General features: G+C 49.9%; 1 protein-coding gene across 1 annotated transcript in view; it reads right to left on the reverse strand.

The window, feature by feature from the left end:
* Window positions 1-24,456, reverse strand: part of LGR6 (leucine rich repeat containing G protein-coupled receptor 6) — a 215,936-nt gene that overhangs the window by 15,814 nt on the left and 175,666 nt on the right. The window contains exons 9-16 of the mRNA XM_030561167.1: window positions 23,419-23,490; window positions 22,190-22,258; window positions 21,071-21,142; window positions 17,837-17,902; window positions 15,812-15,883; window positions 12,000-12,071; window positions 9,862-9,987; window positions 6,843-7,003 (exon numbers count right to left, since the gene is read on the reverse strand). Of these exons, the coding sequence (XP_030417027.1) occupies window positions 6,843-7,003; window positions 9,862-9,987; window positions 12,000-12,071; window positions 15,812-15,883; window positions 17,837-17,902; window positions 21,071-21,142; window positions 22,190-22,258; window positions 23,419-23,490 (710 nt within the window). The remainder of the gene's footprint in view (window positions 1-6,842; window positions 7,004-9,861; window positions 9,988-11,999; window positions 12,072-15,811; window positions 15,884-17,836; window positions 17,903-21,070; window positions 21,143-22,189; window positions 22,259-23,418; window positions 23,491-24,456) is intronic.

Genomic DNA, 24,456 nt, shown 5'->3' on the forward strand with positions numbered 1-24,456 from the left:
CTCTGGAAGCGGCATGTCCCTCGGCTCCTAGGCAGAAGAACAGTGGCACCTGCAGGTGGAGGCAGCACACACCATGCAGAGCTGCCTGGCTGCGCCTCTACCTAGGAGCTAAGGGACATGTCACAGCTTATGGAGAGCTGCCTGAGGTGAGTGATGCCTGAAGCCTGCAGCTCTCACCTCCTCCCGCACTCCAACCCCCTGCCCTGAGCCCACTCCTGCTCTCAAACTCCCTCCTGGAGCTCGAACCCCTTCCTGTGCTCTAATCCCCTGCCCCAGCTTGGAACCCGCCCCACAACCCAACCCCCTGCTCCAGCCTGGAGCCCCCTCCTACACCCCAAACCCCTCATCCCCTGCCCCACCCTAGAGCCCGCACCTCCAACTGGAGCCCTCCCCCCCTACACCACAACCCCCTGCCCCAGCCCCGTGAAAATGAGCGAGTGAGTGAGGGTGGTGGAGAGTGAGCGACAGAGGGAGGGGGGATGGAGTGAGCAGAAGGTGGGGCCTCAGAAGGGTGGGGCCTTGGGGAAGGGGCGGGGCATGGGGTGGGGCAAGGTTGTTCAGTTTTGTGCAATTAGAAAGTTGGCAACCCTAGTTGATGGATTGGTAATTACCACATTCTTGTACATCTCCCTATCCGATACTTGATGTGCTCTTCCTTCACGCATCAGCATTTTTTTCAATATGGAGACTTAAATTGAAAAAGTTTGTTATCATCGCTACTCTCTCATGGCCTAATGCTTTACATGGCTGGGTTGGTCCCGTATCGGGTCCCACTCCCTTCCTATCTGTCATCATCTCTAGCATTGTCTGAGGCGATTGTCTGAAGCTGGAATCAGGCTTCCCAGCACAGGTAGATGGTCATGTGTTAGGACTGCTCAAGCTAGAATGCTAAAGTAATACTGTGGCTGGGGGAGCATGGGCAGTGGCTTGCACTAGCCACCCAAGTACAGACCCAGGGGTCCAGGTGGGTATGTACTTGGGTGACTAGCCCGACCTGCCGCCAATGCTGCCCTGGGTAGGCTGTTATTTTTAGCATGAAAGTTCAAGCAGAGCTAATACGTGTCTGTGTAAGCGTGCTGGGAAGCATACTCCCAGCTGCAGGGTTAGACTTAGCTAAATTCTCCACCACCAGGATAGGTCTTGTAAGGTTGTTGCTCACGCATACTTCCCGCAACGGTTTCTTCACATCCTCCCTATTGAACAGTTTCTCATAGAACCCTGGCCACCTCCTACTGATTTCCCTGTCTTCCATCAGCACTCTTCCGTTTTCACGGTTGATACTTCACAACTCCCAAGTCCTCTGTGCTTATTTGCCTAATCTTGGCTAATCTATAGATTCCTTTTTCCCCTTCCTTCATTAATAGACTTGTGTATGAGGCTTTACATGCCTGACCCTTAGTTTCCACGTTCATGGTTCTCGCCGTTTTCTTTACCAGTGTGTATTCCTCATAACTTTCCACCATTCTTACTTTCTGCCGTCGCTGAAACCTTGCCTCCTTCTTCATTACTGCTTCCTGCATATTGCTGGACCATTGCCACATATCCTGGACATGACATTCCCCTCCTGTTGGCTGCCCACAGACAAAGTTGTTCACTTTCTGTAATATTGTTTGGCTATTTCCCCCTAGTCTTCACTGGTATTATTGTGATCAGCTTGGTCTTTGTCCAACCTCCTTAGAGCCTCATCCTTAAATTTCAGACTTATCAGTGAGCCCCCACTTTATCCTTTGTTCCACAACTTGTCTTTTGCCCCATAGCCTTTTCATCCGGAAGTTCATGACAATCAATCGATGTTGCTCCGCTATCTGCTCTCATGTTACAGTTTCTTATGTTTTTTAGATCTCTTCCTCTTGGCAGGAAGTAGTCAGTCTGTGATCTGTAGGTAATTTACATGGGCCATGGGCTCTGGCTAACCCTAAAGTATCCTTCAGCTTCACTTCTGGTTCCAAAGTCTCATCCTCCATGACAATTGTTGTAGCCGTCACTGTGTTCTCACCCTGTCCATTGGGGGTCAGCTCCAATCATCAAGAACTCACCTTGTGGTTCTTCACTTAGCACTTGATCCAGCGCTATCTTCTCAGAATTTTTTCTTCTCAGTCATACAGCCAAACTCCAGCATGTATATTTGTTCTCTACTCAGTGCTATTCAACTTTTATCAACTGGTCACTCTTCCTTTGCATGTCCACTACCTTTTCCTGTAACATTTCTGCTATGATTATTCCTGATCCATTCCGCCTTGCTTCTGAGCCCTGATACATTATCTTGTAACCTTCCCTTATGTTCATGGATTTCAATCCTTTCAATTTTGTCTTTTTGTTTATGGGCAATGTGCACTGTCCTTTCCAACATCTTGGCCACTTCTCTTGATTTTACAGTCGTCGTTCCCACATTCAGGGAAGCCAAATGTAGTTCTTGGACTCCTTTCTTTAGCCACACGTGCCCAGAATGCGGTGGCCTTTTCCCATTTTCCACAGCTGTTAGGTGAAGCAGTTGCCTGTCACGTACAGGGGACGTCCTAGCATTGTACTGAAATACTCTCTGGAGACAAAGACTCACAGAGCATGTGTGACTGGCACAACTTTTACACACGAGCTGGCCAAGTCTGATGCTCTTGGTTTGAAACTGGAGTCCCTTCTCCTCGGTCAACTGCTTACCATGGCTAGCAGATCCCATCTGCCTGGAGCAATCTGGTTATACGGTGCCAGTTTTCTGCCTTTCACACCATTGCTACATGCTGCAGGGCAAAAATCCTGGGTTATTTGCTCTTAAGCAAGAAGCTTAATCTCTAGGGGGAAAGACGGAGAGCTTTGTTCCTCCTAACTGAGGCATTTAATTACTGTCCTGCTAAATTCATGTAACAAGGCCTGGCAACAATTGCTGAAGACCACACAGGAGGCTTTGGGAATAAAACAATAACTAATACATTAAAATAGCAATTTATACGTGTTTAAAAAACTCATGAGTAAAAGTGAGTCATGCACAGGAGACGCAAGGGTCCATTATTGAATGTTTAATGACTGAGACATGCCAGGGCCATGCCTAGCTAAGGACATGCTTGTACAGTCCCATACATGATCTTTGCACCTTAGGCTATGGGAATTATTTTTACAGGCATTTAGCATAGGCCTAGGTGGCTCTTCCTCCCTCTGGGCTCCCAATAGTCTCATCCTTCATACACCATCCCCCAGAATTATTCTGCTTCACTTCCTGGTCCTAATACCCTACGACCACCCTAAGAGGTGTCGGAACTAATCCAGCTCAAGGCCTCAAGGTGCTGAACACCCTTAACTCTTATTGACTTCAATGGGAGCTCCAGGCGCTCAGCCCCTGGCAGGATCGGAGCACGACAGAGTAGCCACTGAGCAATTAAATGGCTTAAGTGGCAGTGAGCAAGCTAGTCCCTGAATGACAGGGATCTGCAGGGAGTGTCCCTGACACTCACAACACAGCCAGTTCATTTTACATTGAATTGAAACGGCTGCAATTCGCTGCGCCAATGCCCCAGCTGTGTGCACCAACGTTGTTAAAGTATGGGACACATTACTGATGGAAACAATGACAAGGCTGCAAAGAGGTTCCTGCAGCGCTGATGTTAACACATGGTTCCACATCACCTTCTCAGTGTTACTACCCAGCTTGCCGTGATTCCTGGGCCTGCCACACTAACAAGAGCTAAGTTTATTAGTTTCCACTAATGAAGGTTATTCATAGGCTCCAACAGATTGGAGGGGGGATGGGGTACAGACAGCCCTGGTCAGTAATGTGGGTTCTATGGACCATTGTATACCCATAGTTCAGACCAATATCATAGAATCATAGAATCTCAGGGTTGGAAGGAACCTCAGGAGGTCATCTAGTCCCACCCCCTGCTCAAAGCAGGACCAATTCCCAATTAAATCGTCCTTTGTGAAGCCGGGTCTTAAAAATCTCTAAGATTGAAGAGTCCACCACCTCCCTAGGTAACCTATTCCATTCCATATCTATCTATTCGTTTTGTTTCAAAATTTCCTTCTAGCAAATTTTTCAAAGGAAATATTTTCCACTGGAAAATGCAGAGCCTATTAAATGGAGACTTTTTTGGGGGGAATGTATCGATTTTGTCAGCATTTTTATCGGAAATTATCCAAACCTTTCATTTTGAGTTGAATGTTATGATACTATAATGGATAATGTAATATAAAAGTTGGAATGGTTCTACTAATATATAATATGATCAGAATGATAAAGGCAAGAGTTTGGAATAGTCCATTTTGTGAAAAATGAGGTGATTTGGACTTTTGGTCCCTCTTTGGGGCTAAATGAAATTTTGAAATCTCAGATTTTCCTGCAGTTGGGAATTGAGCAGCTCTGTTTTTTCGAGCAACTCTGCTCACTTCCTGGCCCAGGGGAGAGGGCACCATAGCAACTTATGACATAAAAATGGATAGGACCATGCTTTCAACGAAGCATTATTACACAGGATCTGCTAATCCTGCTCTGGGTTAGCCCAGCATGCCTGGCAAGGCAAGGGGGGACCGTGCATTCTCTTTAGAGTTGCAAAAAAAGGCACAGGCCAGATTCTGCATGGCATACAACTGTTTGGTGCTGCACCTCTGGCAGAGCATGCACCTAAAATGAGCATTAGGCCTCAGTGTACAAGGGCACAGTGCCAGTGGATGCCTATGCCACCTCCCTCCCTACTGCTGGTGCAGGGGGTATGGCCAGAGGTCCCTTATCTCTGACTGATCCCCTGCTACTTTATCAGCCATTTGGCAGCTCTGTATGTCAGGAGAGCAGCTCAGTGCACAGCAGTCCCAGTGGCAGGGGAGTAGTGCCCCCTTCTAACACACTGGGCACTTGTTGGCCCAGAAGGAGGATTGAGCCTGATGTGTTTCTCCTCTCAAGCAGGGTGATCAGATGAGATGAAGAAAATATTGGGACACATTGGGGGTGAGTCTGCCGGCAGAGGAAAAAGAAACAAACAAACAAACCCAGTGTTGTTGGCAGAGTGAAATATTGGGACGGTCCTGATTTTATTGGGATGTCTGGTCACCCTACTCTCAAGGGACTCCAGAACTAGTCAATATGCGTGGGATCACGTATTTACACAAACACGTAAAAAAACAAGCAGTCTCCCAGCTGCATTGTGAAATGCTCTTACTTTGCTCTGTAGGTTTGGATATCAGCAGCTAAACAGGAACTGTGGGTCTCATATTTGTATTCGTCTTTATCAGAAGGTTTCCCCCCTACCCCCGCCTCCCCCAAAGGATCCAGCGCATGCTGCTAGGGGAAGCTGCCAGTGTTTGCTCGGTGCACAGCAAGCATCGATTCATGAGAATACTGATGCATTTAATCAGGGTGAAACCTACGACTCCAGCTTTTCAGAGTGACAAAGGCAGAAGTCATGGGACTGACCCACAATCCCTCAGTTTTCAGGCAAATTGGGCTGTGCATGTACATTTTAGAGCACTTTGTTAATTAAAGACAGATCATTTGGGTGTGCGTGGAGGGGCTTTATCTCAGGAGACCCTTGACTGCATGGCCCCAGCTTTGCACCCTAAAGTTCTTTTCAAGTTTATCTGCCTAAGCATGTACATTCAGGAGTACTTTGAGACAGGTCATTTGGGAGGAGAATGTGTCTTGGGAGCCTGCCTGATCAAATTATCCCAAATTTACGCCACAAATTCTACCCCAGGCTCTCTAACGGCACACCAAATTTCAAGGTTATCTGAATGTGCCTGTCAATTTTAGAGCACTGTAACCAATGGGCTTGAAACTGACATTCTCCTGTACTGGATCTGAGTTGCAGCAGCCTGCATACCACTTTATGCAACCAGGCTAATAACTTTGGAAATATTGCAACTAGCAGCTGGCTTTTGGTGTCCTTCATGAGATGAGATCAGGGGATGTCTACTGGTGTCAATTTATGTGGCTCCTGCATAAATGTACCTCTCATTCCAGCTCTGGGCATAAATCAGAACCAGAACATCTTAGAGGCTGGTCATTTTTATGGTGGGGGGGTGGGGGGGGGGGAGGAGGAGGATATATCTACTGAAACAGAAAGTTTCATTCAACCTTAACTATGCTATCACTCCTGCATAATCTAGCCCCGGTATTTATCTCATCTGAGCCCATAGGCTGACAGTGTTTGCCAGATGGAGCAGTGTTTCCTTTTATTCGTGCCTGACTGTGGGCCACTTTTGCTTGGTGTTTTGAACGCCAGGCACAAAAGGGTCGGTTTTCATTGTACCCTCTGTGATTTCCAATCCTTGTTCCAGTTCCGTACTTTATGCTTTCTCGCTCTTCTTTATTCTCTTTCAGGCAGTATTCACCCTGAGCATCGTCCTTATCTGGTGTGTTACACTAGAGACAGAGATGCTGTATGATCAGCATTCTGCCCAGGAGTTGCACTGTCACAGGGTGACCATATGGCCCAGTCACTAACTCAGGTCAGATTGTTTGAGGGGAGAAATAGTCCTGAAACTAAAAGAATTGTGGGAGGGGACTGCTCTTTCCTAAATGTGAGGCCACCAGGGAACCTGCCCCCCAGCTGCTGAAGAGTTCCGGGTCATTCTATCCAATCCAGGCTGGTTTGGAGATTCCAGCCTAGCTCCACTAGGCCCTTAGACAGTGACACTGATTGCAGCCCAAGGTGTCCACATCCAGGAAATGATACACCCCCTGACCAGCGAGACATGGAAAACGGTGGGCCTGCTTCTGTTTTACGCTGATCTAATGCCAAGCATTGCCTTCGCTGGAGTTCTTCCTGATGTACCCCGGTGTAAGAAAAGGCAGAATCAGGCCCAAATATACAGCTAAACCTGGCCCATGAATTGATCACAGCTCAGCCTTATTTACTTACAGTGGTTATCAGCATGACCCGGAAACAACCCCATGCTCCTCTTGTGGGCATCCTCATCTTCCAGGCTCACGTCTTCTGTCTCCCACTGGCTGGATACCTTGAAGAAGCTGCTACAGACTCCATAGGCACAGCACTGATAGGCATAGGGCACTTCTAGGATTCTAGGGAGGGGAAAAGCAGGTCTCTTAGCTATTTCATGTGGACTGTGTTGGAATTGCAATCTATCACTTGAAGAGCGGGGAGAGTTTCCTGCTCTTGCTTGCAGGCAATGGGGCTCTATAGCAAAGCCCGCAATGTGAGTCAGCCTGGAAAGAGGCAGCTTAAAAGCCAGGTTGGGAAAGTTGTGCCTCGCTGCCTTAGGGAGCAGCCTGTTTTTGTTATCTCTGCTTTTTGGATTCTTGTGTGTTATCGTTCTGAAGTCCAAGAAACAAAGTCATGTTACACTGCAACCTTCCAGTGAGGTTTCTGTGTGTGTGTGTGCTGAGAATGTAACACATCACTGTTCGTGAAACCAAGGGCCTGATTTCCCATTGCCCTACGCTTGGTGCAGTTGGTGCAAAATACGACTAAACCAGGATGCGGGGGTGCTCTGCATCCTTTGCCCTCCTGTAAGTGACTCAGGCAGCACAGGGCAGGAGTAGGTGGATGTCCTGTTCCTGAACCGGTTAGTACACATGTCCAGGATCCAAAGAACAAGTTAAAAGCAAGTATTTAACCTCACAGCAAGCTGTCACGTGCGCACTTGCTTCACCTTGCTTTACAAGTAATAACTCATGACACCCCTTGGGAGCCAGATGTGCTACTCTCCCTGGCCCTCAAGCAGGTGCCTGTGTCTTGGGGGTGTGTGTATTTTTACCCTTTTTGCCGACTGTTTGGAAGGTGCACAAACTACAGAGCTGCCCTGGGGCAGTCTGCTACTGGAGCATCTCACACTGTGGCTTGGTTAAGCCTCTCACCTGAGTGACCCTTCAGCATGTGGAGTAGCTTCTTGTTCTGAAAATGCAACTTAGGATCCCAGTCCTCAGGCCAGGCCCCCACGGTGCCCTCCTTTTACTGCTCTCAGACCACAGCGCGTCACCAAACACCGGCTGGATGCTCAGCTCCCATTACAGCCCCTAGATGATGCCCCAGTGCTACCTGCACCTGCCCAGGCTCTTGAGAACACTGCGTGTGCACCTCACTTTGGCAGAGGCATTGAGACGGTAACTCTCCAGCATGGATGAGGGGGACTCGGGAACAGGGGTTAGATTAGAATCCGAAGTCGGGGATATCCCAACTAGCTCTGCCAGCCCTATGGCCCTGCGTCATGCCCTGCCAGCCCACTCAAGGAAGCCTAGCTACGTTTCTCGAATTCAGCAAGATACATGAATGCAGCTGACTGCTAATCAGAAGCAAGGCCAGTAATTACATCCTGTATTACAAGGTCCATTAAACCACAGCTGACTATCATCAGGGTTAAATATCAGGGCTATCAGGCTGAAATGGCACTTTCACCACTGACAGCAAACGCCTGCTTCGTTTCTGGAAGCCAGTAAAGCCTGGCAATCCAGTAGAGACAGCCTTCAGTTTTCCCAGCAGTTAAGGTCTTTTGACAGGATTAGTAAATCTGGGGAAACTCTATAGTCTAAAAACATGGTTTTGTTTTAAGTTACCAAACATTTCTGGCCAAGCCCCGGGAGGCAATGGGAACTCTGTATACAGATCTGCTTCCTGTTGTAAACTGCAGATTAAATCCTATTACCAAAAGGTGGTAAGAAAGTGAAGATCCTTTGGAGGTGGCTAAGAACTGTTTCCAGATGCCCCCATCAGAAAGGGCAGCAATTAGGATTGAAACTGTCTCTCTAGCACTGGCAAGCTGATGTTTTGGAAAGACCAGTGGGTGCCAGGCTGAGTCTGAGTTGACGGCCCACCTTCCCCATGTCAGCTACACCGATGTAAATCCAAACCAGCTAAACGGACATCACTAGGGTTAGTCTGGATTCACACCATTGCCTGGGAGAGCTGAATTTGGCCCAGTGTCACTGCATGGTATTAGCCTTCATGTCAGGACATGGGACATGCCAAGCCATCCAATTTTTCTGGGCTGCCCCTTGGGAAACAGCCACAGAACAGGATGCTGCTATAACAAGGCAGGGCTCAAGAGAGCGAGAGCCTCTGGGGTCACATTGACTAGGCAGATTTAAAAGGCAGTGTGAGGCTTATCCCCACCAATTCCTCAGCTGCTAACATCAACATTTTTTAAAATAGCCTCTGATGCTGGCAGCCTCCATTTTTGAAAGCCCAACTTGAGACACTTTGGGTCTGATTTGCACAGGTACCGAGACCCTGTGTCTCCAGCTTGGGGCATACACCACCTCTGAAAACCACCCGATAACGAGGACTCCCCAAATCAGAGGCCACTTTTGAAAAATGCTGGCCTTCACCTCCGAGTCAGGGCATGAATGTGGCTCGGCCACTAGCCACAGCTCACTATGACAAGGGGACAGCGCTAAGAACTCACTGCTAACATAGGTGCTGAGGGTTGCCAGCACCGCTGGGAACACAAAGTCGGCATTCCCAGTGCAGAGGTGGCCTCGGTGCCTTATGCAGCATTGTCTTGTTTAGCTGCCGGCTCATTAATCCATAGCAGACAAGACACGGCCACACAAACAGCGTTTACTGAGGGAAAGCTGGATGTCATTAGCTAGAACTGGCTTCTGAGAATGTTTTCCACTCAGAGATGCCCCAAGCTCACACCCCTGGCTTCACGAGCTCCGCTTGTGTGTGTGTTTGGCGGATGTGGGCAATGGGACATTAAGTGGAACATCAGTTTCCCACAGAAGGCTTGGAAGGATGGATGCAGAGTGTTAGCATGAAGCTGGGCTTTCTCGACCTGCCGGCCTGGAAGAATGGCAGGAAAATGTCCAGTAAACAAGGAGAGCAGGAGGCTGATTGAAATAAACAAATAAAAGCGCATTGGCGAGACCCACATGGAGCTCAGCGGATAAAGGTGAACCAGGCACCCAGAGCCACATCATACCTCATCTTAGGGAAGCTTTCTTTGCTGAAGGGCTCAGACAGCGCTGGGTTGCCTTGGAGCTTCAGATGAATCAATCCACCCAAACCATCCAGTGGCAGGGTGACCAGCTGGTTGTCGGTCAAATCTCTGTTGTAGTGAAAGGAAGGAGGGGCAGCAGGATTAGGGGTTTGCTGATCAGAGGTGTGTTAACCAAGAGAGGCTGGACAGCTCTGCAGATGGCCCATGGTCATCTTGACCTGGTGGATGTCCAAAATATGATACTGAAATGGAGAGGGCAGGAGGTGTTGCTGGGCGCTGACTGGGGGCCAGTCCCAATTTGGGGATGAATGAAAAGATACAGCAATCATTAGGGGAGTGCCATCACCAGGAGTGCTGGAATGGGGGGGGGGGCGAGGAGCCATGGCCCTCCCACTTGTTGAAAGTGGACAGGCCTGGGCCATCCCCTTTTCACCACAGGCCTCCCCCCTGCCCCTCCTCTTCCCCCTGAGGCCCTGCCCCCTGGCAAGGCCAGAAGCTGGAGCCAGGTCAGGATAAGAGCTGTGTGGGCAGCTGTGGCAAGCTGTGGATCCTTCACCTGCCCTGGCTGGAAGTGCTGGGGGTGGGGACACAGGCCAGGGGCTGCTCTCAGGCCCCCCCACCCCCGGGCAGGTGGAGGGGCCTGGGCTTCCTGGTTCAGTGCCAGCTTCTGGCTTGGCCAGGGGGTGGGGCCTTGGGGGGTAGAGGAGGGGCAGGGCCACAGAGTGGGCAGGGCCTTGTTGCCTCCCACTATTAGGAAGACTCCGTCACTGCTAGCCACTGCTGTAAACTCTACTTTGGTTTTCTACCTTGCTCTCATAATCATGGTATTAGAATGGCTTGATCTGCTCCCCCACTCCCACCATCCTTCACTTCCCATTTTCTTGAGGTCTTTTAAAATTAGACGATTTTCTGCGTTTGGGTCTTGGAGGCCAATTAGCATGGCAAAGCACTATCTCTGGTATTTTCCACATGACATCAAAAGTAGGGTCCTATCCCTGATTGCAATCACATACTCAGTTTGTTGACGCCTGACCATACATTAGCTTCGGCTATAGGGTGAAGTCTTTTGTTCATCCCCTGATCAGCTACAGCATGGACAGCCACAGCCCAAGCGTACTCATCCTGCCCTGTTAATGTGGCTCAGTCCTGACCTAGGGTGAGACTTTGCCTCAGCTCTCTAGTGAAGGGGTCCCATTAAACTCAGCCCTTGGCCCCCTGCTCAGGCTGCTACCCAGCAATTCTGGGGACTGGACACCTGTCCATTAGCAACAGAGACCAATGGATCTTTGCACGTAAGCTACTGAATGGTCATCAGACGATGATGACTTTTGGTCAATACCCATCCCCTGATACGTTTAGACTAGTGAGCCATCAGTAGCTTCATGGCAGAATCATGGCATGGAGGAAGGCCAGCTATGAACAGGAAAGCCCCAGATCCTCAAAGGTATTTAGGATCCTAACTCCCAACGAAAGCAACCTTTGAGGAGTGGGGCCTAAGTCCCGTGGTGATATAGCATCCACGCTGATCATTAGCAAAAGGCGTCTAGGGAAAATATGGATCCCATGGGAGGTAAATGGACAGGGACCTTGAGGGTTTGGGCCCATCTCTGCAGCATGAGGTGCAGGTCACTTGTTATGATCATCTGAGTATCTCACCAAATCCAATCCCTGCCATTGTAGGCCTTGGGCACTGGTGCACCTTGGTCCCTCCTATTCTCTGCCTGTGGCACATAACAGTTGAGTCTCCTGAGGGCAGTAATGCCTTGTTTTAATTCTGGTAGTGGAGGTGGCTGGGTGGTGTTTAGTGGCCTGTGATTCACAGGTCAGACTGGATGATCTGTGTGTCCCTTCCAGACTTAAACTCTGTGTCTCTTTCTGGAGCTTCAAGATTTCACTTGAGAGGCATGTTCAGCTGCATGTGTTTTCATGAGCACCACAGTAATCATGCAGGGCCCATCAAGGCATCCTGTCTGCCAGTCTGTCTGTGTGGGCATTTATACCACACTCACCACTGGCATGTGAGAGCATTTTTGCCCAGCCCCCTTTCTGCGAGGGAACCTCAGGTCCCCACAACAGCACTTTCCTTCACCCACTGCAGGAGTAATCTCGAAGCAACTTACAGCTTGGTGAGCGAGTGGAGGGTCGCAAAGGCCTCCGGATGAATCGACTGGATGTAATTCCAACTCAGGTCTCTACAAGGCAAATACATAGCAGTGAGAGGGGGCTGAGGAGAATAGTGGGGTGCCTGTGAATAGGGAAGCTAGTGAGATTGGTAGGCCAAGATGTGAAACCCAGCCACTCCCCCTCCAAATCTCAGTGTCCAAGCTCCCCTGGTTCTCACTGTGCCCTGGGGAGACCCCTCTCTTACTGAGGAAGGCCAAGTTCTCATCAGCCCAGACTGGATCCCCAGTAAAACCTCCTGAGTCCCCTCTGCTGACATCTGCGTTCTCCTTTTCCTCTCCCATGTCCCTTCTTCCATCCCTCCATTCTCCCCCAGGCTGCTGGGACTCTGGGCATTATCACTGAATGTCCTGGGCGCTCTCTCAGCAGGGAAGCCATCTGAAATCAAGCTAGGCCAGATCTGTACCCTCTGGAGCTTTGGAATCCAGCTCTGTTAGCATGATGGCTGCACAGTTCCTGTCAAGGCCCAAATTGGCTGGCCACTGAGGAAAGATTCCCCCCCCCCCCCCCCCGCCTTGTGTTTCTTTCTGCAAGTTTGGGGACTTTTGCATTGAAATACAAACTCTGAAATACTGGCAGCTCATGGCTTTCCCTTAGTGCCAAAGCAGCAGGCTACTGGCCCAGATACCCTCTGCTTCCGGTACAGTGACAGTACAGGGAGGCCTCCAGGAATGGGCAAGCAGGGCCGGAATCTGTAGGGATGGGGTGTTCAAGTGTGTACAAAGTGCTGGTGTGTACACATTAGCATGCATGGCGCGAATGGATGGGGTTAGTGGGCGGTTGTGTGTCTGTATGAGTTTGTGTGTGTGTAGTTAGTACACGCGGGATATAGTGGGTGAATGTGTGTGGTTAGTAGCTGTGGCATGTGTGGTGTACACTAAAGCATCTGTGTGCAGTTGGTAGGTGTAGTAAGTAGTGTTAAATGTGTGTGGTTAGTATGTGTGGGGTGTAGCATCTGTGTCTGTGTAGTTAGTACAGGTGCTGCATAGTGTGCATCTGTTTGTGTGTGATTAGCATGTGTGGTGTTTCTGTGGGGATAATATGTGTGATTTGTGTACGTGATGTGTGTATGGAGGGCGTCTATGTATTTGTGGTGCACACATACACATATTAGTGTGTGTGTTTTCTGCCCCGTGCTTCATTCACTTCCATTCACTATAACAGGACCACTTGGAAATAGTGACCATAATACAACAGCATTTAACATTCCTGTGGTGGGAAGAACACCACAGCAGCCCAACACTGTGGCATTTAATTTCAGAAAGGGGAACTATGCAAAAATGAGGGGGTTAGTTAAACAGAAATTAAAAGGTACAGTGAAATCCCTGCAAGCTGCATGGACATTTTTCAAAGACACTGTAATAGAGGCCCAACTTAAATGTATACCCCAAATTAAAAAACACAGTAAAAGAACTAAAAAGAGCCACTGTGGATTAACAACCATATAAAAGAAGCAGTGAGAGATAAAAAGGCATCTTTTAAAAAGTGGAAGTCAAATATTAGTGAGATAAATAGAAAGGAGCATAAACACTGCCAAATTAAGTGTAAAAATGTAATAAGACAAGTCAAAAAGGAGTTTGAAGAATGGCTAGCCAAAAATCAAAAGGTAATAACAAAATGTTTTTTAAGTACATCAGAAGCAGGAAGCTGCTGAACAACCAATGGGGCCTCTGGACGATGGAGATACAAAAGGAGTACTTAAAGACGATAGAGTAATTGCGGAGAAACGAAATGAATTCTTTGCTTCAGTCTTCATGGCTGAGGATGTTAGGGAGATTCCCAAACCTGAGCCGTTACTTTTTAGGTGATAAATCTGAGGAATTGTTACAGGTTGAAGTGTCATTAGAGGAGGTTTTGGAATTAATTGATAAACTTAACAGTAACAAGTCACCGGGACCAGATGGCATTCACTCAAGAGTTCTGACAGAACTCAAATGTGAAGCTGCGGAACTATTAACTAGGGTTTGTAACCTGTCCTTTAAATCAGCTTCTGTACCCAATGACTGGAAGACAATTAATGTTTAAAAAGGGCTGTAGAGGTGATCCTGGCAATTACAGACCATAAGTCTAAAGTCAGTAATGTGCAAATTAGTTGAAACAACAGTAAAGAATAAAATTGTCAAACACATAGAAGAACATAACTTGTTGGGCAAAAGTCAACATGGTTTCTGTAAAGGGAAATTGTGTCTTACTAATCTATTAGAGTTCTTTGAAGGGGTCAACAAATATGTGGACAAGGGGGATCCAGTGAACATAGTGTACTTAGATTTCCAGAAAGCCTTTGACAAGGTCCCTCACCAAAGGGTCTTACGTAAATTAAGTTGTCATGGGATAAGAGGGAAGATCTTTCATGGATTGAGAACCGGTTAAAAGACAGGAACAAAGGGTAGGAATAAATGGTAAATTCTCAGAATGGAGAGGGGTAACTAGTGGTGTTCCCCAAGGGTCAGTCCTAGGACCAGTCCTATTCAACTTGTTCATAACTGATCTGGAGAAAGGGGTAAACAGTGAGGTGGCAAAGTCTGCAGATGATACTAAACTGCTCAAGATAGTTAAGTCCAAAGCAGACTGTGAAGAACGTCAAAAAGATCTCACAAAACTAAGTGATTGGGCAACAAAATGGCACATGAAATTTAATGTGGATAAATGTAAAGTAGTTGGGGTTATTTTTTCCAATGTGCATTATACATACAATATAATGGGGGCTAAATTAGCTAGAAGTAAACAGGAGAGAGATCTTGGAGTCATCATGGATAGTTCTCTGAAGACGTCCATGCAGTGTGCAGCGGCAGTCAAAAAAGCAAACAGGATGTTAGGAATCATTAAAAAAGGGATAGAGAATAAGACTGAGAATATATTATTGCCCTTATATAAATCCATGGTACGCCATATCTTGAATGCTGTGTACAGATGTGGTCTCCTCATCTCAAAAAAGATATACTGGCATTAGAAAAGGTTCTGAGAAGGACAACTAAAATGATTAGGGGTTTGGAACGGGACTCACGTGAGGAGAGATTAAAGAGGCTAGGACTTTTCAACTTGGAAAAGAGGAAACTAATGGGGGATATGATAGAGGTATATAAAATCATGAGTGGTGTGGAGAAAGTGAATAAGGAAAAGTTATTTACTTGTTCCCATAATATAACAAGTAGGGGCCACCAAATGAAATTAATGGGAAGCAGGTTTAAAACAAATAAAAGGAAGTTCTTCTTCACACAGAGCACACAGTCAACGTGTGGAACTCCTTACCTGAGGAGATTGTGAAGGCTAGAACTATAACAGGGATTGAAAGAGAACTAAACAAATTCATGGAGGTTAAGTCCATTAATGGCTATTAGCCAGGATGGGTAAGGAATGGGGTCCTTAGGGGCACCTGGCATTGGCCACTGTTGGCAGACAGGATACTGGGCTGAATGGACCTTTGGTCTTGTATGGCCATTCTTATGTTCTTACTCACTGCCATTATTGGCATGATCTGCACCCAGCCACTGCCAGAGTCCATAGTGCTCTGCCTGGAGCTGGGTTCACCAGCCCAAAGGGCTTTTATCCCATGTGCCCGTATAGCCCTGTGGTCCATTGCTTCCCCTGGGTGGGTGTTTGGGATCCAAGAGTCAAGCAGTGCAAGTAAAGTTTTCAGGTCTGGGACTGCGTGAGCACCCTGCACACATCTGGCAGTGGGCCCACAGTTCCCCTTCCCCGCAACAAAGAGCCCCGCAGTTCCCAGTGCTGGCGGAGCCAGAGCTGTACTCACATGGAGCGCAGGGCCGTGAGCTGCCCAAAGGTGTCTGCTCTGATTTCATGGATCCTGTTGTGCTGGAGGCCTCTGAAAAGACAGAGAGGCTGGCATGAGAGAGAGGATCTCTCCAGGCCCCCTGGCACCAGAAGAAAGCTTGTCAACCCTGCTCTTATTTCAAGAGGTGAGTGGGTCAGGACACAAAGCAACCCAAACCCAGCCCTCTCCCAAGCGCCACACTGGGTCTCAGACAGCGTCCCCTTTCACACACACCCTCTGCCCCCCTCCCCTCCCAGCACAGCAAAAGAACCATCTGTCTGGGCTTGTCAAAGGCTCCTGCGTTCCCAGCCTTTCCGGGCCACTGCTCCCATTCCATGTGCCGTCCCACCATGGAGCTTGGGTGCGCCACATCAGTGCAAAGCTTGGAGGCGGTGAGTCAGAACGCGAGCCCCGAATGGCTCTTCGCTATACAGCTAGACAGTGACTGACTCTAGCGTGAGAGTGAGTGTGTGTGCGCACACTCATGTGCAAGGAGCAAATGCAATCCAGCCCTTTGCAAAGAGCCATTCAGAGGTGTGCGCTCTGACCCACCATCTCCAAATCCCATGTTTTGCACCCTCTTTAAGCCTCAGCCATGTGCCACATGCAAGCTCTGTCCCCGCATTCCCCTGAATGCAGTGACCACATGCCTCTGGCAGCCCAGGGCACAGGCCACCCAAGGGAGTGGGAAGGAATCAGGGTCCTGGCTGGAACCATGCTGCACTGGCTTATGGAACCATACACTCCCCATGCACTCCAGAAGGTACGATCCTTCACGGAGCTCTTCTCTGCACTGTCCACAAGACCACCTCGTATTTGCAGCCCAGTCTGTCTCTACGTCACACATTCAGAAAGGCCAGAGGAGCCATTCTGAGCATCTGCTCTGACTTGCTGCCTAACCTCACCCAGGGATCTCTGCATCCAGCCTATAACTTGGGTTTGAGGTAGCGCAGAGTTTCTAGATAGAGACACCCGATCTTGCTACAAAGACTCCAGCTGATGAAGACTCCACCCCGCCCCTAAGGGGAATCCGTGCTTCTCAAGCAATGCCACCTGTCCTGCTGTGAGTGGGCATCCTACCCTCTCTTCCTCTTGCCTACTGATACACATTCAAGCATCTCATCTTCAGCTGTAATGCTTTGGAGGACTCACCCTCAGCCCTTATGTCTGCCTGCTTCTCTATCAGGTATCTGTGCTGTTCCTGAGCATCTCTTGGTTCAGGCTGTCTGCAGACTCAGGCAGACCCCATGACATTGATTACACTCAGTTTCTATTTTCAAGGTTTTCTCCCCAACCATAAAGGCTAGACACGTATCATTTTAAATGAAAGCTCTGGTTGCGAAGCACAGCTCTACGGCAAGTGGGTGAATTCCACAGCCAATTCTGCAGCTGTAGAATCACAGGATATCTGGGCCCAAGGCAAATTCAATGGGATATAGTTACCTAACTCGCTTAGGCCCTTTTGAAAATCCTAACCTTAGCTACCATGGCAATAGGGGTCCTATTAATGCCATTGGCTGGAATAGATCAGGGGATGCTCAGATGGGGAATTAAACTTTGTATGAAGTTAAAGCAAAGCTGAATGCAATCAAGCCCTTCTTTCTCCTCCTGGGGCTGGGATCTCTCCAGAGAAGGCTCCTTGTGGGTTAAGTTCTTTGGGGCAGGGAGCATCTCCTTGTTCTATGTTTGTAATCACCTAGCACAACGGGCCTTGGTCCATGGCTGGGGTGACTATTCCACATAATAACATAAATTCTCAGTGCACCCCGGATGGTGCTGGGCCCTTAGCACAGCCCCTCTCTCTGGGTCCAGTGTTAGTGAACTGAACTTTTCACCCCCAACATAGATTTGAGTCCTGGCAAAAGCCCGGCTGAGTTTTTATCTCCTTGGATCTGGATCTCCCATGCCTTGTTCAGTCCCTCGGGTCTCCTCTGAGCCAGGATCGCCTCAGGAGGGCCCCCTGTCCCTGAACCAAGCTTTGAAGGAGGGAATCTCTTGACTCACATTTCTTCCAGCCGCTGGCACCTGTGGAAACTGGGCAGCTCCTCGATTTGATTGTGCGAGAGTTCGCTGTGGGAAAGGAATGCCACAGACATGGCAGGAGATTAAAAGCAAAGCAAGCCATCCTGAGAGCATTCTTGGAAAGCAGATATTGCTAAGGAGGGGAGCAGACTGACCTCGGGCCATGCAGCTGGGGAAAGCAGGAAACCGCGGCACAGAGGCAGATCCGCTCAGCGCACACCTGACACTTGGCACTGATTTCCTCCTTCATTTCCTTGCATTATGCACAGATTGCTCAATGGCTCACCCAGCCCCAGCGCAGCTCCATCTGTCACATACGAGCTGCTTCCACCTCTGGGGATTGGCTTTTCTCGAGGGGCAGGGCTGCGTAGCTCTCCCCACCCAGCCCCCACCTCAGAGACAGCAGCAACATTTGGGGATGCCTGCATGAAACCTTCCCTTTGCACAGGCAGAGCAGGGAATTGTTCATTTCAAGGCTCCCCTCCTGCACCTGGGGATGGATGAGCACGGCAGATGCACTTTCAGAGGCCAGGAGACATGTGAGCTCATAGGATAGTCAGAGTGGTGGTGGTGCCTGATCTCAGGCACTGCACATGCACCAAGCTGCACCACCAGCCTGATCCTGATTTTTAACCCTTCTCTGGGAGGATGGCATGTTCAGTGTACCATTCCAGCCAGTGCAGGATGTTCCTGCCTCTCAGCTGCATCTCCCGCATCCCAGGACGTCATTCAAAATGTGATTCCCCCCCAAGCCCTCGCCAGGCCATCTGTGCCCCACACTCAGGGCCGGTTCCAGCTTTTTTGCCCTCTCAAGCAGCAAAGTGGGGAAAAAAAAGATAAAGCCGCGATTGGCGGCACTTCGGTGGCAGCTCTACCGCGCTGCTTCATTCTTTGACGGCAATTTGGCGGCGAGTCCTTTGCTCCGAGAGGCACTAAGGGGCACCACCAAATTGCCGCTGAAGACCCGGATGTGCTGCCCCTTTCCATTGGCCCCCCCAAGCAGGGCCAGCGCTTCCATTAGGCGATCCTAGGTGGTTGCCTAGGGCGCCGGGATTCGGGGGGGTGGCATTTTGTGCGCTCCCCACAGGGTGCACAGGAGCTTCTGGTTGCACTCCCGTCGTGTCACCGAAGAAGGACCTTCTGCTGACGTGCTGTGGAAAACAGCAGCAGGGAATTGAGCAGCTCAATGACTGCCGCTGTCGCCTGCAGCATTTCAGCGGAGGGTCCTGCTTCGGCAGCGCGATGGGAGTGGAACCGGAAGCTCCCACGTGCCCCGTGGGAAGCGCACAAAATGCCGCTCCCCGAATTCTGTCTCAGGCGCCAGAGTTTCTGGCACCACTCCTGCCCAGAAGCACCTGCTTCCTTCACTGGTGCCTGGAGCCTGCCCTGCCCACACTGCACCAGTCAGCAAGCAATTGCCCTCAACCCCCCCCACACCGTACAACCATTAGTCCTTATACTTTGTACTTCTATGGCACCGTCCAGCCCAGAATCTTAACCTACTTTACAAACATTAACTATGTCTCCTGTGAGCTATTTTCCTCACTGTAGAGGCGGGGAAACTGAGGCATAGAATGATGAAGTGACTTGCCCAAGGACATACAGTCAGTGACAGAGCCAGGCACAAAGTCCCCGAGTCCTGACTCCTAGCAGATTCAATTCTTAATTCAGCCACAGGCTTCCTGTGTGACTTTGTGGCAGTCATTTAGTCTCTTTGGGCCTCAGTTCTCCATCTGTACGATGGGGCGAATAGCACTGTCCTGCCTCACAGGGATGTGTGAAGAGAAATACATTAAAATTGTGAGGTGCTCAGATACCATGGTGATGGAGGCCAGAGAAGTACCTTAGATAGAGAGAGAACTAGTCTCCTGCTTTAACCACTAGACCACTCTACCATGCCACACAGACATTGACCCTTGCTTTGCCTGACCTGAGATCACTATAAAAAAGGGAGACTTAACCAACAGCCTTTCTGTCTCCCATCAATAATGAATAGAATTAATGGCCTGAGGCAGAAAAAAGGCACCAAGGAAAATATTAGCGAATGAGGCAAAACCATCCAGTTCACAGAGGAGAGGAAAGCATGATTGGTAAAACTGGTCAAAAAGTTTCTATCCAAACAGTTTTTCAACCAAAAGTGGGGTTTTGACTAAATGAAAATTTTCACAAAAAGTCTCTGCTTTTGGTGGAAAATTTGGATCCTTTTTTTCAAAAAAATCCCCGAATACCCGAAGACTGAAACAATTTGGCCAAATTTTTTTTATTCAGAATTGCTACCACGGTGCCTCCAGTTGCCTGATGTTCCCATTCTCCTCTATGATCTGTGTTCCCCTGCCAGACCAGGTTTCCCACAATTCACCATAACCAGGGACTCCCAGAATACTCCATAGCGGCTCAACAAGAAAGGAGACCAGGGTGCATCATGGGAAATGTTGTCTGGTCAAAGAGACCAGCTTATAGAGGAGAATGGGAGCATAAGGCACCAGCACTACAGTCCCAAGTGGCACCTCGGCAACATTTCCAAACCAAAATTTCTTTCTTTCTTTCTTTCTTTCTTTCTTTCTTTCTTTCTTTCTTTCTTTCTTTCTTTCTTTCAGTTTTTCCACTGAATACATTCACTTTTCAATTTTTTGCCAAAAAGTTGAAATTTTCCATGGGGAAAAACCCCCCACTTTCCAACCAGCTCTGGTGACGGTCACACATCGCATCAGGAAAGTCTTAGGGACTGATCCCCCTCTCACTGAAACCAGTGACCATTGCTGGGGTCACTCCTGATTTACACCAGATAAGTGAGAAGTGAATCAGGCCCAGACACCCTTAATCAGTGCTGCATTGTAGGCACACAGGGGGACCCTTTGCTCCACCAGGAGTTGTGCCTGGTAGGGCTCAGAGGCCTCGGTTTGTTTGGCACAATACCTTGTGCAAAGCGGGTAGGATTCCCCCCAGCCCTGCAGTGGGTGTGCCATTGGCACCCGCGCAAAGCAGGGGCAAAACATGGCCACGCTGACTTGGAAGTACTTCGCACCCACTCCGCTCTGACATTGGGGCGAACAGGACACAAAGCCTCAGAGCAGAGAGACGTCAACCCCAGCATGTGTCTTATTAGCGAATGTCCCGGAGCCCAGAGCTGCCTCACTGGGCGCTGGGCTGGGATCAGACAAGCACACCAAAGAGTGGGGCAGTGAAATACGGTGGAGCAGCGTGTGTGTTACTCACAGGACTCGGAGGCTGGGCAGCTGCTGGCACATTCCTCTGGGAAGCAAACAGATCCCCGCCCGGGTCAAGGTCCTGGGGGTGTGAAGGAGACAGAAGGGACTATTGAGAAGTTGGCATGCAGTAAGCCCAGCCCTTGCTGGGGGAGGACGGAGCAAATTAAAGAACAATGCACATGGTGAGAAATTAAAGGTGACTTGGTAAAAGGGAGGACGGACCCTGCACTGGGCTGGGGGAGGGGAGGGATTAGTTTAACATGCCCAGGGGCTCACGGATTGCTTGGTTCTACACCTAACTTGCCAATGGGCGTCTCCGTGGAGACTGTGGAAGGGGAATGTGCTGATCTCACAGAGCACCCTCCGTCCAGGGATCAGGACTGTGCAGTGGGGGAATCTGAGGCCCTGCAGAAATGGTGGGAGGTTCTGCAGTGACAGCGGGATCCCTGTTTGTGGAGCTCTCCGATCTCCCGGGAGTGTCCTGGAGAGAAGGGTCCTGGGACTGACAGGAGGTAGCTGGCTTTACAGAATGGGGGGAGGGGGAGGCTAGCCCAGGACAGAGCACTGCAAGGAAGGCTCATCCCTGGGAACCCGGGCTCCTGATTGCCCTAGGTCGGGTTCTGGGAAAAGGAGGGCACTGGGGTTAAAGCTGAGCTGAACTGGAATTCAAGGCACCTCCAGGGAGGGTGGGTGAGTTTCAAAGGCTGCAAATTTCTCAGCCTCTGGATTTCTTTGCCCCTTCCTTCTGACTTGCCATACACCTACAGGCAGTGCAGCCTCCCCCCCCCCACGGGGAATGACGTGGTAGCACTGGAACTGAATGGCTGGTGCTGGATAAAGTTTCTGGAGGGCCATGTGGGTAGCTGGCTTTACAGACCAAGTGGGGAGGAGGTGGCGAGTCAGAGAACACAGTGGCAAAGAGACACATGGAGGGCAAGGTTGGGGGACTCCAGGAGGAACTACTGTCAGCAGCCGCAGAGAAGAGCCTAGATGATAGGCAGTGGAGTCTCCCATGGTGTCTAAAGACCTGCACTGCATAGCTTGGTAAACACTTCTCCTCCAAGCCCATGCCCAAGCCAGGAAGGAACACCATGAGGAATGTGGAAGAGGGAGACTTGCCACTCACAGAATTTCTAGGCTGGTGGTTCCTTTAAGATCTGGGAATTCTCTGATGTCTGTTGCTCCGTTCAGTGACCTGCAGAGAAGGACGGAAGAAGCTCAGGGGAATCGTATGGAAGATGAGCAGAACAAACTGGAAGGAGCGAGGGCAGGCGCTGGAGCTTCCAGATCCCCTCTTCTCCAAAAGCTTTGGCAGTTGACTGGTGGTGGCCCAAGCCTAGCTAGGAAGGTGGGAAGAACCCCAACCCTTGTAGATACCTCTCCCAGGAGAGTCCATCACTGGCTGGGGCATGGAGCAGGGCACAGATGCATTGAACCAGGGACTCCGATGTTTACTCTCCAGGAAACTTGGCAGGGTCAGAACTCCCCCTCCAAACCCTGACATTCTTGGCAAATTGCTTCAAACAACAACAAAATGATGCTAGGGGATCTCCTCCAAGCTCCCCAGTGCCTTTATCTCAGGGACCTAAAGAATGCTGCATGGTTCTCGTGAGAAGTTATTTTATTAGCTGGAGCATATAACTGTGCATCCAGTGGCTTTATGAGGCTTGTAAAGAGAGCACATTTGAGGTTACCTCTGCCACGGGCCCATCTGCTGTGCACCAACGGAGGAGGATTGGCTGCAAAACACCCCATGTGGGGGCCTGGCTGGTCAAGAAGATGCACCACAGAATGGCAAGTGGTGCCAGAGGAGATGCGGGCTAATGCCTGTCAGAGGGAAAGCGGCTGTTTCCAGTTGTGACACGCTGCTATGGCAACACATTTCTCAGTGTCTGAGCTGTGAGCCGCTGTCCCCTTGACGCCTCTGCCTGGCAGCACGGTATTGCCAGGGCCTGGCAGTGCTGCACGGGGGTGTGAGACTCGGCAAACGGAGAATGCAGCGAGTTAAGGAGTGTCTGCGGCTCAAGCAAGGCCGTGTCGGGAGGCACACCGATGTTTGGTGAGTGGGATGGTTCTCCAGAGAGCTGCAGGGACACTGGAGAGGCCTGGGTGCTAGCAGCCAGGCCCTGCCATGCTTGCAGTGAGAAAGGAGGTTGCTCTGAGTGACCGTGGACACCTGGGTCATTAACATGGGCCACGCAGAGCTCTGCCAAGATCCCCTGGTGAAGGTACTTCCAGACACAAGGGCTTGGAAGGCAAAGGGGGAAGTGGGCTGGAAGATGCCCAGTCTGCTGGCCCCGGAGGCTTGGATTGCCAGTTGTGTTACCTCTTTAAGGACCCGAGTGATGAACTTACAGAGTGTGCAGCTTTGGCAAGAACTGGAAAGCCGACTGTCCGACAAACTGGATGGGATTGTCATAAAAATGGCTGCAAAGGAGACAAATACTCAGCTTAGGTTACCCTGTGCGGACTGGAGGAGATGCTAGTGTTAGTCCAAAGCAGTGGAAGAGACTAGAAATGGGCTGTGCAAGAGATTCCGGCAACCTCATGGTGTGCCCACCTGCTCCAGATCATTCCTGCCTAAGCAACGGGCTCCAATCCAGGCTGGGCACGGCAGGGAGGGCCCCGTAATCCTGCTGCATGTGGGGAAGCGCTCTGTAGCCCTGGCATTGTCTGCTGGGCTGCAGATGCCTCTGTGAAGTCCCATTACTGCTCCGGAGCTACGACTAGAAGGTGCATGGCATAATGGAGAGGCTCCCCTGTTAAACCAAACTGCTGCACATGCCGTGTGGAACAGGGCTGAGGGTCGCTTTGCTTGGCTCTGATTTTATTTTCCTATCCATCTGAGTGGAGCACTGCCAGAAGGTGGGATTCCCCTGCACGACATACAGCACCTGCCCGTCAGAGCTTCCACCAACTCATTGCCAAAAGTGTGGTGGGGGAAGCAAAGGGAGGAAGTGCCTGGAAAACCTGCAAGGTGGGACGGGAGTGGTGTCAGCAACCCTCTGCATCCTACCCATGGGCCTTTACATCCCGCTGGGTCTGGGGAGGTGATTATGGCCTGCCGAACTGGCTTGGTTCAGCCCAAGCACACAGCTACAGCTATCACAAACAAGTTCCAAGCAAGGGCTCTAAGCATCACCATGGGCTAACATCTGGGCAGGCGTGGAGAACTCCCTCCCCCGCTGTATGTTACACACAGCAATACCACTGCCATACAAATGATCCGTTCATCTCTCCACCTCTGTAAGGGCTTCGTGTGAGACTGGAATCGTCAGAGCTGGGGTTGCGGGGCACACATGGGAAAAGGAGGGGGTTAGAGGACAGGAGGGGAAGAACTAAGAGGCAAACCTTCATCTTACATTAGGGTCCTTCTTTCATCCCATCCCCCAT

The sequence above is a fragment of the Gopherus evgoodei genome, chromosome 4, assembly GCF_007399415.2.
Source record: "Gopherus evgoodei ecotype Sinaloan lineage chromosome 4, rGopEvg1_v1.p, whole genome shotgun sequence".
Classification (NCBI taxonomy): domain Eukaryota; kingdom Metazoa; phylum Chordata; order Testudines; family Testudinidae; genus Gopherus; species Gopherus evgoodei.